General features: G+C 35.8%; 1 protein-coding gene across 1 annotated transcript in view; it reads left to right on the forward strand.

Moving 5' to 3' along the window:
- The first annotated feature begins 2 nt into the window (after window positions 1-2).
- Window positions 3-16,941, forward strand: part of Octalpha2R (alpha2-adrenergic-like octopamine receptor) — a 51,185-nt gene continuing 34,246 nt past the window's right edge. Inside the window, exon 1 of the mRNA XM_070638095.1 lies at window positions 3-937. Coding sequence (XP_070494196.1) covers window positions 284-937 — 654 coding nt within the window. The 5' untranslated portion in view covers window positions 3-283. The remainder of the gene's footprint in view (window positions 938-16,941) is intronic.

Here is a 16,941-nt window from a genome sequence, read left to right on the forward strand (position 1 = left end):
CATTAATAAGTTTTGGGTTTTGTGATTAATTGAAAATGACAGTAATTATTAAGTCTCCAATGAGAAATAAGTTTTTTTCAACATTGAATTCTCAAAGCATTACTATTACATCAAACTAATCAACATATAAATATATCATCATTTTTGAAGTGCAGAAATAATTATATTAATATAAAACGAAAGAAAAAGGCAATATACAATACCTATATTTTAAAAAAAAAAATATTGAGTGTGTTTGAAATTTTAAAAGATCGTGATCTATTATAAAAAATAAATAGCTAAGATGGATTATCTAACAGCAAATTCAAATATAAATGAGACAGCTGAAGAATTCCTTTCATACCTTGGAAATTCTTCATCTACGGATATGCTAAATATAAGTGATGCATACAACAATGAATCTTTTTCATCAACTACTGCCCTTACACCACATACAATATACCGTAATGGATATCCGAGCGGATACACTATTACTTCCATCATATTTGCATCCATCATTGTCACAATCTTAATGATAATTATAGTTGTCGGTAATATGCTAGTAATTATTGCAATTGCTACTGAAAAGGCATTAAAAAATATACAGAATTGGTTTATTGCTTCGCTGGCCGTTGCAGATTTTTTTCTTGGCCTTGTAATCATGCCCTTTTCACTAGCTAATGAATTAATGGGCTATTGGGTCTTTGGCTCATGGTGGTGCGACATACATTCAGCTGCCGATGTACTACTGTGCACAGCATCCATAATGAATTTATGTTTAATATCCCTCGATCGCTATTGGAGTATTACTCAAGCTGTAGAGTATTTAAAGACGCGGACGCCTGCACGTGCCGCACTGATGATAGCCTTTGTATGGATAATGAGTGCACTGATTTGTATACCGCCATTACTCGGTTGGAAAGCAAAACGTCCCGAAGGTGATTTGCCACAATGCCAGGTGAGTTATTTTTTTATTTATTTACTTCTTACATCCCACTGTGGTGTCATTTTTTGTTCACTTCAACAGACCATCATAACATTTGTTCTTTTTTTTTGTCATAAACTTAATTTGATTTGGTATTATGATCATGATTTGGTGATTATGATCATTAGGTATTTAAAGAATTTATTCGAATTAATGCAAAAATACCTAATTAAATTATGTGGCACATAGGAATTTTGGAATTATTTCATGCATAATTTTAAGAAAAGTTAATTAGATAATTTGTCGACTTTTTATACATTTCTAAATTCGAGATTTTTCTCCCATCAACTTTATATCTACAGTAAAAGAGCCTCAAGTTTATTTGTCAATATTGTCCACATAAATATTATTTTATTTGCACTCGCATAAATTGGTACCTTTTCGTTACATTATGTATTTATCTACTACAGCATTTTCGTATTCTTATTTCAAATTGATTGCCTTTCTACATACATTTGACAATTCCGATTTTTACTTTCTTAACATATATGCGGCAAGAAAATAACACCTTTAAATTTAAAAAAAAAATCGAGAAACAGATTTTGCTTCGATTATTTTAACTAAATAACATAACTGTCTTGAAAAACATAGCTTTATACTCATCCTTATACAATTCAACAATCACTTTACTTCTTTCTTCTATTCATTCTTTATTTCGTTAGAAAAGGGGGGAAAAAGAATCAACTCTGATTTGCTCAACCATAAAAATTCATCGGTGTAAAAAAGAGAAAGGTGCGAGTTGGATAGAAAAAAGAGAAAAATAATTGTGCTGATGTCGAAAAGTTGAATGCCTTGAGAAATAAAAACTTTCTTTCGTTTTTCAGTACTTTTGTACCGGAAAAACAACACTTTTAGTGGAAAGTATTTATTTAACAGCACGTATACAAGCTCATATGATAAATATTTTTCGCTTTCCCAATGTGTCGTCTCGCGTCCTCCGCGAATAAAGAAAGCAATTGCCTTCCCTCTATTTATATGTATATGAAAAAGCAAAACAATAAATCATAACCATAAATATATGCTTACATTGGATGTGCGTTACATTAATTTTTTCATTGTCGTCGTCATCGTCGTCGTTGACGTCTTTGGTTGAATGGAAAGAGTATATGTATTTTATATAGAGAAAGCATGCCGGCAGCGTCTTCAAGAATCGCCTAGCATATTTGAAAAGAAAAAGTTTTCTATATCACGTTTCAACTTTTTTCCTTTGCTTGCTTCCACATCTTTTTTCCTCTTTCCCCTTTTTTTCTTACATGTTTCTTTTTCCCTTTTGCCTCTTTTCATTCATTTCTTTTGTTCTCAATCTTTTAGTTAAACTGGATGTTTTGAAAGTATATTGCAATATTTTCATGGAATGATTGATATGATGTGAGGGGAGAGAATGTAAACCTCAGCATTTACTCCCCTCTTAAGCTACTCTTGCTACTAATACTTAAAAATTCTCATCTTATAAATGTGATACACTTATTTAGATTACTCTTTTATTGAGTATTATTTCAATTTAAGATTCAGTAAAATTTATGTATTTTACCTTAAAAAAAAGCGTGTAAAATGACATTGAACTAGATGAATATGATCTTCTTGTTGACATTATTCAACTGTTGGTTGTGTCTAAAGTATAAAAATTCAAATTTATTCTTAATTTATTATTCATTATTTTTCGGGACAAGGTCAAACTTAATTTCGAATTTAAAAAAGCTACCATTTTTATTTTCTTTCTTAAAGCTATCACTTTTGTCTTCAAGGTTGGAATAGCGCAATTTCTGCGAACACCAAATAATATAATTAAAAACGGCTTGCTTATATTTTTAATTCAGCTGGTTTATTCCATAAATTTGTGAGTTCACAACTTAAGATTAATAAAGGAATTCAAGTTAGTTTAATGCATAAAATTCATATTAGAGTAACTTACAATCATTGCTTTTGGATCCAACCCTCTTGACTTATTGATATTAAATGGGGTAAGAAAAGGGGTTGCTAAGTGTAGGGTAATATCAACCTGGAAAATTATCCCTTTATTGAGCAAGTACGAATTTTATGACATAACGTAAAATGTAACTGAAGTCTGTCATTTGTAGCGAATGACATACTCGGCGCCCGAAAGAAATTCATAAAGATATACATATATGCATATATCATATATGCTTATTCAGCGATGTCAGCATCGAGGTCAATTTGAAGGACTTCATCATCAGAGTCTTCCGAATTAGGTTCAGCCGTCTTGGATGTTTCACCTATTTCTTCTATTCGTGATTGAACGGTCTGTTTACTTCCTTCCGATGTTTTCTTATCCTCATCGTCCTCCTCCTCAGTTGTGTCTTCTGTTGCATTCAGCATTACGTTGTGTGTTTGACGAAACTTTTTAGCTGATTTCGAATTTCCCTTTCCTGGGTATTTTTTGTGATACTTGTCGTACAGGTTTTTGATCAATCTCTTGTTGTCGATTTGCTTCTTTTCTTGCAAATATCCTGGCCATTCGTAAGTAATGATTAACTGATTTATTGCTTCGGCTTCTTGGTTCCAGGGAACAATTCCATTTTGGAGGAAATGAGAGTCTTCCATAGCGACCAGCATGGGGATATTTTCGCTGAGTGTTGCTTTAATCAGCTTCTGCTGAATCATATGCTCAATAAATCCACCTTCTCCTGCGGTTAGGCGAGCATCAGCTTGACGAAGGAATGTCGCAAATCCATGGGAGATAGTCCAATCTCTCTTTCCATCATATCCCAACCTCATTCCAGTTATAACACCTTTCTTTTCGAAGTATCTTAATAACTCAAACAAGTAATAAATGGGCGCTTCTTGCTTTCGATCTAAGCCTTTTAGCATAATAGTAATTGGTACGCCATGAAACGAAGCACTGAAGTTTTTGTCAATAAACGTTGCTCGGCCTATCTTCATTGGAACCTCTATAGGAGAAACGTAGCTGTTATTAATATCCAATTTTACCTTTTCAAGGTATTGTGCGCTTTGCTTAAATGGAAGATAAATGAACACAGTTTCACCCAAGCGTTTAGCCTTATAATCAGCCACTCTCATTATTCCAATCGCATCCTTGATGTACGGTGAAATTTCCAGCAATATTTGGCTGAGGGTAAATGATTCAGGAATTGGAGCTAATTGTACAATCGAATAGAAATTGTCTTGAGTTCTGGGAAACTTATTCATACGTTCTGTCAGATCATTTTGTTCTGCCTTGCGCTTGCTTAATTTAAAATTCATGATTATAATTGATTTATCTGTAATGAGAAGAAAAAAATAATTAATGCTATACCATGCGTATAATAATAGAACTGATGCGTTCTTTCGGGAATTTAAGTGAGTTTTATAATAAGGCATGCTTAGTCATGCAGAGAGTTTCTGAATATTTAATTTGGCAAGTCTATTGACACTACGACGTTGCTTTATTGTGCCATCCGACATACGAATATCAGCAACTCTTCCTCGCGAATCCTTTGATTTGTAAATTTTGATGATCTTTGCTCGCTCCCATGCTTTCCGAGTTTTATTTGGGTCAACAAGTAGAACTAAATCATCCGGTTTCATCGGAGGCTTGTCCTTAAACCACTTGTCTCGTTTTGTTAGAACAGGCAAGTAATATGCGACGAATCTGCGAGTAATGTCTTCAGCTAAAATTCGTCCTTTCCTATATTCACTTCTGTCATTCATCGGATCATGGGGTGTTTTTTGACTGAATAATGATGGGAGCAATGGCCATCCTGAACGGTTTTTTGCTAAATGATGAGGGGTGAGGACTTCTTCATCCTCGCTGCTTAGTGGATTGTGAGTGAGAGGTCGACAATTGAGTCGGTGACCTGCCTCTTGCAGTGCGATGTTAAGTTCCCTTTTGGATACCTTTCGACTCTCAATGGATGATATTATGGCTCTTTTGACTTCTTTAATAAGCCTCTCGTAGAAACCCCCAAACCACGGCGACTGAATGGGAATGAATTTCCAGGTACAAAACTTTTCAACTTGTTTCTTGTCCCATTCTTTCTTAGACTGTTCAAGACATTTCAATATTTCGTGCTTATCGTGATTGATGACCTTCGCGGCTTTGACGAAGTTGGTGCCATTGTCAGAAATGAATCTGCTGATGGGGCCATGAGCAGCCCAAAGTGAAATTATTGCTTCCAGTACACTTAGTGTATCAAGTTTCTCAAGTAAATGCAAATGCACAAATCTGGTCATTGTGCAAGTAAAGATAAGGATCCACACCTTTTTCGCCCTTCCATAATTATATACTATTAATGGTCCAGCACAATCTAAGCCAGTGACCTCAAATGGCTTCAGTGATGGATTTACTCTGTAATCTGGCAATGGAGCCATTTTGGGAGGAACTGGAACTGCATTCTTGACGTTACAGTAGTTGCATAAACGCTTTGTTTTCTGCAAAGCTGAGCGGATTTGAGGCATCCACATAGAAGATCTAAATTCAGCAATTTGGCTTTCAATGCACACATGCTTGTATTTGTGATGATAATGCATGAGTAAAATTTCACTAATTGGATTTTTTCTAGGCACTATGGGTGCATTTTTTTGAGCATAAACTTCCTTAGAAAGATTTACCCGTGAACTTATTCTCATCACACCATTGTGATCCATAAATACATTTAGTTGAGCAAGTTCAATGTTCCTCACACTTTTTCCTTCTTGTAGCCTTTTGTAATCAAGAGAATATGACTCACGCTGCATTCTGCGTATGATGAATAGAATGGCTCTTTCATAATCGATAGCTTTTGGATGTTCAATATCAACGCTTTCATAAAGTTGTCTCCACGCAAGAATTTCATTCCATTTTTTTGTTTTTAATAGTGGAATGATCATTTCAAAGTAGATTTTCAGTGACCGAGCTACGGCTCTCGTTAATTTATCCCAATTGCTCGTAATTGAAGCTGGAAACAAATCAATAAAATAGTCAGAAGCTAATGCACAATTGATGTTTGGCAGTTTAATTGGCGATTGAATATTATTATTTTGAACTATAACATTGACATTGTTGCTCGAACACTCAAAATTAATTTTCTGCTTTGGCCAATATTCTCTCGGCAATTTAAGAAACCTAGGACCTTTGAACCAATCCGAATTTGAATCTCCAAAATCAAAAGCTCTGAATTTTGTAGCGATGTCAGCAACATTGTTTTTGGAGTCTACATGTCTCCATTCATGTGGAGTAGTAAGTTCCAAAATCTCTTCAACTGGCGAAACAGCAAATTTCGGTAATCGTTGATTGGGATTTTTGATCCAACGAAGTGCTATTTCGCTGTCGGTCCACAAGAATGTTTCGAATGACAAATCTTGATGCAAATGAACTATTGTATTTTTCAATCTAGCAGCGATGAGACAGGACATCACTTCTAGCCTTGGCATTTCCGTTATTTCCGTTTTGCTTTTCATCTTGATGGGAGCGACCTTTGCTTTTGCCATAACGAAACTGACATTTTTGTATGAATTAATTGTAGCGACGAAATACGACGATGTAGCAAAGGCTTCCTTTCCTGAATCACAGAACATATGAAGTTCTAATGACTCGACCTCGTTAAGATTTATGTTCTTAAAACGTAATCGTGGAATTTGAAGCTTTGTGACTTGTTCTAAGTCTTGTAACCATTTGATCCACACATTATTATCATCATCTCCGATTTCTTCGTCCCAATTAACTTTCTTTCGCCAGGATCTTTGTAAAAGTATTCGACCACGAATTATGCAAGGTGCCAGAAATCCAATTGCATCAAATATTCTTGCAATTGTTGAGCATTGTTCGCGCTTTGTTGGTTTGCGGCCATCATCTTTAATAATTAGTGCACTTTTATCCAATTTAAATTCAAATTTGTCTGTTTTTGGGTTCCACACCAATCCCAGTACCTTTGTCGTATAAGTTGATTCCTCTTCGCTCATAATGGGAATTAGTTCTTGTTTAACGTGAGAATTGGGCAACGACCTTAAAAATTCGATACTGTTGCTCTGAAATCCTATAAGTTCCCAGTTTATTGTTTTTAAAATATTGATACATTCACTTGCAACTTTTATAGCTTTCTCAACAGATGGCTCACTGCTCAATAAATCGTCCATATATGTGAATGATTTCAATGCATGAGCTGCTTCTGGATATTGTTCCTTAAATTTATCAGCAGTTTTATTTTTAACATACTGAGAGCAGAACGGTGAACAATTTGGACCAAATAGCATTGATTCTTGTATGAATATTTGTAGTGGATCATTCAAGAATTCCCTCCAAAGAATGCGTTGGCATTGCTGATCTCGATGACAGATTTTGATTCTATGAAACATTGATTTTACGTCTCCTGTAAAAGCTATCTTATTCATACGCATTTTCATCAATGGTTTCAGCATGTCTACCAGTAAGTTAGGTCCCATTAAAAGATGATCATTTAATGAAGTATTATTATAACGTGCGGATGCATCATAAACTAATCGAGTCTTTATTGGTTCTTTATTATAGTTAACAACAAGCGAAATGGGTATGTAGGAAACGTTTGGCCAAGATGACTTCATATCCACATCTGTTGCGGCTCTAACGTAGCCATCATCAATTAGCTGCTTAAATTTGTTATTGAATGCCTGTAATAATTCTGGATTTTTCTTTAATTTGACTTCTTGAGCTAATGTCCGTTTCAATACCATCGGATAATTATTTGGCAGACTTGGTATATTCCCATTAATCTTCTTCCAGACCAACGGAAGCTCCACTGTTCCATCAGGAAGGATTTTCATTTCCTCTTCCAAACAGTTTATAGCTTCTTGCTCATCCTGTGTGTAATGTGAATCCTTTTGCTTAATTCCGAGGCTTTCTATGGAGCATGCATAAGCGTAATTATAATCCAATTGCTTATTTGATAGTTCGTCCGATGAATTATTCATTGATATGGATTGAAGAGTAAGCTTATTATTAGAATTATATTCAGGAGCGCCTCCATAAATTGTGTAACCTAGTTTACTCTTCAAACCCACAGGTTTTCCACTTCCGTTTTGTTTGACAGGCTCTACTGCTTCAAACATATGAGCGTCCCTAGATCCAATCAAAATACATGGAGATACATCATAATATGAATCAAAGGGAATGTTACGTAGATATGGGAATTGTTTCTTCAATTTCTCAACATTAAGCGTTCGAGGAGGTAGTATGAAGTCTTTAACAGCATAACATTCAGTTAATTCCAACACTTCGCTATCGTGTAAGATTCCTGAAATTTTCAAATTAACTTTTATAGCTGGAGTTAATTTGACCGTTGAGTCTGTCCAAGAAAGTTCAATGTGGCAAGGTTCTCCAACAATTCCTAGATCCGAGATTAAATCTTGTTTAACTAGAGTCACTTCCGCTGCCGAATCTCCCAACGCGAACCCAAATCCTTTTTTATTTTTACCATAAAAATACGTTCTAAAAAGTTTGATAGTACGCTGGGAACTAATTTGTTCGTTCTGATTGCACAGCGACAAAATTGTGTATCCTTTTTCAGATGTGGATACAGTGGAACAAGTATAACCTTGATATTGACTGTTACTTTGCTGTGATTGTTGAATTGTATTTGATGATGTTGGCTCATTTGGCGGTGCTGAGGGCGTTTGGGGTTCGTGACGTAGACAATTGCTTTTGGACTTGTAACTGTTGTTGGAACTGGAACGTCTTTTATGTTTGTAGAAATTATTTGATTTATTATATTTCCCACGATGGAGAGTAATATGGTGCTTTTGGGAGCATTTGGTGCTGTAATCTACATTAAATCCACAACCTAATTTTAGATTGCATTCGTTAGCTTGATGCTCAGTAGTAAGTAAGCAATTGGTACATATGCCTTTGGCTTTTAAAATATTGTATCGCTGATCCATTGGCATAATCCTGTAATCACGACATTCAAGCGAGAAATGGCTCAACTTTTCACAAAATTCGCACTTCTTTTTCAGCTTTTGAACTTTATCCATATCGTAGCCAATATAAGGGGCTGTTTCCTTGCTGCGAATCTCGTACTTAAAGTCTTGATTGCTGTCTTTATTATCCTTTCCTTGGAATTTCGAAAAAGATGATCTTAAATTAGTTCCACTTTTAGTCGATGTGACTGAAGTTGAAAAGACTTGAAAATTCTTGTTCGTTGCTTCCTTCTTCTCAATATTTTTAATTTCATTCATAGGTAATGTCTTGGACAGTTCATTTAGAAACTCGAATTGCACATCAAGCCTTTCCAAGCGTGTCGATCCAGGATATTTTTCATAGAAGTATTTGTAATATTGTTGTTGATACGTCGGGTCCAGTTGATTGTGGATATGCATTGATATACTCATATCAAGTATTGGAAGTTGGGCATATTTACATGCTGCCATGTAGGAGGTAATTTTTGTTGTAATTTCCATGACAGAAGGATGAGTAAGTGGTTTCGCCAACTTCACTGCTAATAACTTTTTTCTTGCACTAGATACGATGTTCATAGAACATCCATAACTCTCTTTCAGGTATACCATTATCTCAGATGCTGTTGAAAAATTGTAAATGCTGTCAACTCTTTCGAGAGGTTGTCCTGATAGAGCCTGACGAATTAAACTTTTTGCCAAACTGTCACAATAACGTCCTTCACGTATATTTCTTTCTACAGCTCTTTCAAAGGTTAGCCATCTGTCTATACTACCGTCAAATTTTTCAATTTTAGGTAGACATTTACGAATGTCTTTCAGACTTAATCCTTCGTCGAGGTTTTCAGCAATTGGAAGTGAATATGTCGAAGTGTGATTATTTTGAGATGTGTTTACAGCATTTTGATTTTGATGCATAGACTGTTGATTCAACTCTTGAGCTATTTGCGCTAGAACCTCATTTGCTGATAATACTTTGATGCTATATGATGCTTGATTCAATATTGCAGCCTTTGTGGCTGAACTTTCGGTGTGAGATTGTCTCAACGTTTGTGAAGAAGATGTACCTTCTTCAGTTCCGGACACGTTTATGCCATTCGGGTGAGAAATATGACTCATCACCAAAGTTGAGCTTAACGGCGGAGGAGGTTGTCTCACTCCAGACTTTGTTGAAATTGCTGGCAAGCTTTGAAGCTTCGCATCCTGTAAAAACAATCGTTCATTTATAGTTTTCTCCAGTTGTTGCATTCTTATTTCTCTAGCATCATTTTCTGCTGCCTTTCTTGCCAATTGATCTTGCAATTCTTTTTTCTCCAATTCTGATCTCATAACTACATCCTTTAATGACTCAAATTCACTTTGTTGTTGTATTAATTTTGTACCAAGAAGTCTTGATACTGTCATAGGCTCCAAATTTTTAAAATCCACATGTAGTGATTGCTCAATCACTGACATGTCGAAAAATGGATCCAACTGATCATGTGATTCTTCCAATGAAATAGGTAGAGGTGAAGGTATTTCCACTGCTGTCGTGTATTTTTTCAAGCCTAGCTTTTAGTGTCAGAATTTGTCTACCGGACTTGAAGAATTCAGTTGCGTGCTTATTTAAAGGATCCGTTGTGCATTCTAAACAAATCCACGGAGTTTTCTCATTCACTAAATCTTCCTCAGTTGCCCTTGAACATCTCTGATGATATATACGGTCACAAGAGAAGCATAATAGAAATAATCGCGATTCTTCACTGTCGCGATCTTTACATTCCTTTTGAAGCAAGTCACACTTATTTCCTTGTGCACATTTATAGCCTTCTTTGACAGTATTGGCAGCGAAAATGTAATTGTCGATAACATCTGCTCCAGGATTATTGTTCATGTAATCGATGAACCATTGTTTCTCCTTGTTCAACAGCTCCTTAAGTGATTTGACATTCTTATTTGTCATGTTGTAATTTTTTTATATATAAATTATTCAGGAATTTGACAGGTGCCTCTTGCCGGCTTGTAGACCACTTGAACGGTCCAAATTGAACTTGGATCGATGAGGGGTATCTTGTTGTGTTTGGTAAGTCTCTTGGCGACTTATAGGATCTCTTGTTTGATCCAGTGGATCACTTGACAATCCAGTTGAGGTTTGAAAAATTTTTTTATATGTAAAATACCTTGATTCGTTTACCATGCGTAAACGAATGCAAGTTTTGCGTAAATCTACGACGGGTGATGATTCGTAGTTGTTTACGACTTTGTAAAGTAAGGAAATGATTACTGTGGAAGAAAAAAAGAAAGAAAAAAAAAAACTCTCCGCGTGCCTTCAGGCTAAATTAAAGTTAGTGCCAATTTATCTTCGATAACTCACCAAATACCCCTTTTTCGTTCATAAACCGACTTACAGGTGTTATTGGATGTCGTTAGCTGCCTGGAATTGCTGAAACTACAAGTTCCAGTGATGATTGACCAAAAAAAATTTTCTGCACCAACACGCGTCTCGAAAATTCTCTCAAAATTTTTTCAATTTCTTCTTTTGCCTTTTCTAGCGACTTTAGCTTCAGCTCTTCAATTGATTTGACTTCCTTGATGATCAGGCCTTCACTTTTTTCGCTTTAAAATTCTCCGCTCTATCCTTTTCCTTTTTATTCACACCAAAGATTTTCAAAATTTTTTTTCAATAAAATCCGCGTATTATACTGACGAAAAAAAAAATTTTTTCTCAGGAGTTAATTTTAGGCTAATTAACTAGGCCCTGTTGTGGTGACTTTCGATATTGTAATGACTTAACCAATTGTCACCTCAATGATTTTGTGAAAATGTCTTCAAGGTTGGAATAGCGCAATTTCTGCGAACACCAAATAATATAATTAAAAACGGCTTGCTTATATTTTTAATTCAGCTGGTTTATTCCATAAATTTGTGAGTTCACAACTTAAGATTAATAAAGGAATTCAAGTTAGTTTAATGCATAAAATTCATATAAGAGTAACTTACAATCATTGCTTTTGGATCCAACCCTCTTGACTTATTGATATTAAATGGGGTAAGAAAAGGGGTTGCTAAGTGTAGGGTAATATCAACCTGGAAAATTATCCCTTTATTGAGCAAGTACGAATTTTATGACATAACGTAAAATGTAACTGAAGTCTGTCATTTGTAGCGAATGACATAAATGTCTTCAAGGTTGGAATAGCGCAATTTCTGCGAACACCAAATAATATAATTAAAAACGGCTTGCTTATATTTTTAATTCAGCTGGTTTATTCCATAAATTTGTGAGTTCACAACTTAAGATTAATAAAGGAATTCAAGTTAGTTTAATGCATAAAATTCATATTAGAGTAACTTACAATCATTGCTTTTGGATCCAACCCTCTTGACTTATTGATATTAAATGGGGTAAGAAAAGGGGTTGCTAAGTGTAGGGTAATATCAACCTGGAAAATTATCCCTTTATTGAGCAAGTACGAATTTTATGACATAACGTAAAATGTAACTGAAGTCTGTCATTTGTAGCGAATGACATACTCGGCGCCCGAAAGAAATTCATAAAGATATACATATATGCATATATCATATATGCTTATTCAGCGATGTCAGCATCGAGGTCAATTTGAAGGACTTCATCATCAGAGTCTTCCGAATTAGGTTCAGCCGTCTTGGATGTTTCACCTATTTCTTCTATTCGTGATTGAACGGTCTGTTTACTTCCTTCCGATGTTTTCTTATCCTCATCGTCCTCCTCCTCAGTTGTGTCTTCTGTTGCATTCAGCATTACGTTGTGTGTTTGACGAAACTTTTTAGCTGATTTCGAATTTCCCTTTCCTGGGTATTTTTTGTGATACTTGTCGTACAGGTTTTTGATCAATCTCTTGTTGTCGATTTGCTTCTTTTCTTGCAAATATCCTGGCCATTCGTAAGTAATGATTAACTGATTTATTGCTTCGGCTTCTTGGTTCCAGGGAACAATTCCATTTTGGAGGAAATGAGAGTCTTCCATAGCGACCAGCATGGGGATATTTTCGCTGAGTGTTGCTTTAATCAGCTTCTGCTGAATCATATGCTCAATAAATCCACCTTCTCCTGCGGTTAGGCGAGCATCAGCTTGACGAAGGAATGTCGCAAATCCATGGGAGATAGTCCAATCTCTCTTTCCATCATATCCCAACCTCATTCCAGTTATAACACCTTTCTTTTCGAAGTATCTTAATAACTCAAACAAGTAATAAATGGGCGCTTCTTGCTTTCGATCTAAGCCTTTTAGCATAATAGTAATTGGTACGCCATGAAACGAAGCACTGAAGTTTTTGTCAATAAACGTTGCTCGGCCTATCTTCATTGGAACCTCTATAGGAGAAACGTAGCTGTTATTAATATCCAATTTTACCTTTTCAAGGTATTGTGCGCTTTGCTTAAATGGAAGATAAATGAACACAGTTTCACCCAAGCGTTTAGCCTTATAATCAGCCACTCTCATTATTCCAATCGCATCCTTGATGTACGGTGAAATTTCCAGCAATATTTGGCTGAGGGTAAATGATTCAGGAATTGGAGCTAATTGTACAATCGAATAGAAATTGTCTTGAGTTCTGGGAAACTTATTCATACGTTCTGTCAGATCATTTTGTTCTGCCTTGCGCTTGCTTAATTTAAAATTCATGATTATAATTGATTTATCTGTAATGAGAAGAAAAAAATAATTAATGCTATACCATGCGTATAATAATAGAACTGATGCGTTCTTTCGGGAATTTAAGTGAGTTTTATAATAAGGCATGCTTAGTCATGCAGAGAGTTTCTGAATATTTAATTTGGCAAGTCTATTGACACTACGACGTTGCTTTATTGTGCCATCCGACATACGAATATCAGCAACTCTTCCTCGCGAATCCTTTGATTTGTAAATTTTGATGATCTTTGCTCGCTCCCATGCTTTCCGAGTTTTATTTGGGTCAACAAGTAGAACTAAATCATCCGGTTTCATCGGAGGCTTGTCCTTAAACCACTTGTCTCGTTTTGTTAGAACAGGCAAGTAATATGCGACGAATCTGCGAGTAATGTCTTCAGCTAAAATTCGTCCGTTCCTATATTCACTTCTGTCATTCATCGGATCATGGGGTGTTTTTTGACTGAATAATGATGGGAGCAATGGCCATCCTGAACGGTTTTTTGCTAAATGATGAGGGGTGAGGACTTCTTCATCCTCGCTGCTTAGTGGATTGTGAGTGAGAGGTCGACAATTGAGTCGGTGACCTGCCTCTTGCAGTGCGATGTTAAGTTCCCTTTTGGATACCTTTCGACTCTCAATGGATGATATTATGGCTCTTTTGACTTCTTTAATAAGCCTCTCGTAGAAACCCCCAAACCACGGCGACTGAATGGGAATGAATTTCCAGGTACAAAACTTTTTAACTTGTTTCTTGTCCCATTCTTTCTTAGACTGTTCAAGACATTTCAATATTTCGTGCTTATCGTGATTGATGACCTTCGCGGCTTTGACGAAGTTGGTGCCATTGTCAGAAATGAATCTGCTGATGGGGCCATGAGCAGCCCAAAGTGAAATTATTGCTTCCAGTACACTTAGTGTATCAAGTTTCTCAAGTAAATGCAAATGCACAAATCTGGTCATTGTGCAAGTAAAGATAAGGATCCACACCTTTTTCGCCCTTCCATAATTATATACTATTAATGGTCCAGCACAATCTAAGCCAGTGACCTCAAATGGCTTCAGTGATGGATTTACTCTGTAATCTGGCAATGGAGCCATTTTGGGAGGAACTGGAACTGCATTCTTGACGTTACAGTAGTTGCATAAACGCTTTGTTTTCTGCAAAGCTGAGCGGATTTGAGGCATCCACATAGAAGATCTAAATTCAGCAATTTGGCTTTCAATGCACACATGCTTGTATTTGTGATGATAATGCATGAGTAAAATTTCACTAATTGGATTTTTTCTAGGCACTATGGGTGCATTTTTTTGAGCATAAACTTCCTTAGAAAGATTTACCCGTGAACTTATTCTCATCACACCATTGTGATCCATAAATACATTTAGTTGAGCAAGTTCAATGTTCCTCACACTTTTTCCTTCTTGTAGCCTTTTGTAATCAAGAGAATATGACTCACGCTGCATTCTGCGTATGATGAATAGAATGGCTCTTTCATAATCGATAGCTTTTGGATGTTCAATATCAACGCTTTCATAAAGTTGTCTCCACGCAAGAATTTCATTCCATTTTTTTGTTTTTAATAGTGGAATGATCATTTCAAAGTAGATTTTCAGTGACCGAGCTACGGCTCTCGTTAATTTATCCCAATTGCTCGTAATTGAAGCTGGAAACAAATCAATAAAATAGTCAGAAGCTAATGCACAATTGATGTTTGGCAGTTTAATTGGCGATTGAATATTATTATTTTGAACTATAACATTGACATTGTTGCTCGAACACTCAAAATTAATTTTCTGCTTTGGCCAATATTCTCTCGGCAATTTAAGAAACCTAGGACCTTTGAACCAATCCGAATTTGAATCTCCAAAATCAAAAGCTCTGAATTTTGTAGCGATGTCAGCAACATTGTTTTTGGAGTCTACATGTCTCCATTCATGTGGAGTAGTAAGTTCCAAAATCTCTTCAACTGGCGAAACAGCAAATTTCGGTAATCGTTGATTGGGATTTTTGATCCAACGAAGTGCTATTTCGCTGTCGGTCCACAAGAATGTTTCGAATGACAAATCTTGATGCAAATGAACTATTGTATTTTTCAATCTAGCAGCGATGAGACAGGACATCACTTCTAGCCTTGGCATTTCCGTTATTTCCGTTTTGCTTTTCATCTTGATGGGAGCGACCTTTGCTTTTGCCATAACGAAACTGACATTTTTGTATGAATTAATTGTAGCGACGAAATACGACGATGTAGCAAAGGCTTCCTTTCCTGAATCACAGAACATATGAAGTTCTAATGACTCGACCTCGTTAAGATTTATGTTCTTAAAACGTAATCGTGGAATTTGAAGCTTTGTGACTTGTTCTAAGTCTTGTAACCATTTGATCCACACATTATTATCATCATCTCCGATTTCTTCGTCCCAATTAACTTTCTTTCGCCAGGATCTTTGTAAAAGTATTCGACCACGAATTATGCAAGGTGCCAGAAATCCAATTGCATCAAATATTCTTGCAATTGTTGAGCATTGTTCGCGCTTTGTTGGTTTGCGGCCATCATCTTTAATAATTAGTGCACTTTTATCCAATTTAAATTCAAATTTGTCTGTTTTTGGGTTCCACACCAATCCCAGTACCTTTGTCGTATAAGTTGATTCCTCTTCGCTCATAATGGGAATTAGTTCTTGTTTAACGTGAGAATTGGGCAACGACCTTAAAAATTCGATACTGTTGCTCTGAAATCCTATAAGTTCCCAGTTTATTGTTTTTAAAATATTGATACATTCACTTGCAACTTTTATAGCTTTCTCAACAGATGGCTCACTGCTCAATAAATCGTCCATATATGTGAATGATTTCAATGCATGAGCTGCTTCTGGATATTGTTCCTTAAATTTATCAGCAGTTTTATTTTTAACATACTGAGAGCAGAACGGTGAACAATTTGGACCAAATAGCATTGATTCTTGTATGAATATTTGTAGTGGATCATTCAAGAATTCCCTCCAAAGAATGCGTTGGCATTGCTGATCTCGATGACAGATTTTGATTCTATGAAACATTGATTTTACGTCTCCTGTAAAAGCTATCTTATTCATACGCATTTTCATCAATGGTTTCAGCATGTCTACCAGTAAGTTAGGTCCCATTAAAAGATGATCATTTAATGAAGTATTATTATAACGTGCGGATGCATCATAAACTAATCGAGTCTTTATTGGTTCTTTATTATAGTTAACAACAAGCGAAATGGGTATGTAGGAAACGTTTGGCCAAGATGACTTCATATCCACATCTGTTGCGGCTCTAACGTAGCCATCATCAATTAGCTGCTTAAATTTGTTATTGAATGCCTGTAATAATTCTGGATTTTTCTTTAATTTGACTTCTTGAGCTAATGTCCGTTTCAATACCATCGGATAATTATTTGGCAGACTTGGTATATTCCCATTAATCTTCTTC

Source organism: Chironomus tepperi, unplaced genomic scaffold (assembly GCF_022539635.2).
Source record: "Chironomus tepperi strain 1889 unplaced genomic scaffold, CSIRO-AGI_Ctep_v1 contig_170, whole genome shotgun sequence".
Taxonomy (NCBI): Eukaryota; Metazoa; Arthropoda; class Insecta; order Diptera; family Chironomidae; genus Chironomus; species Chironomus tepperi.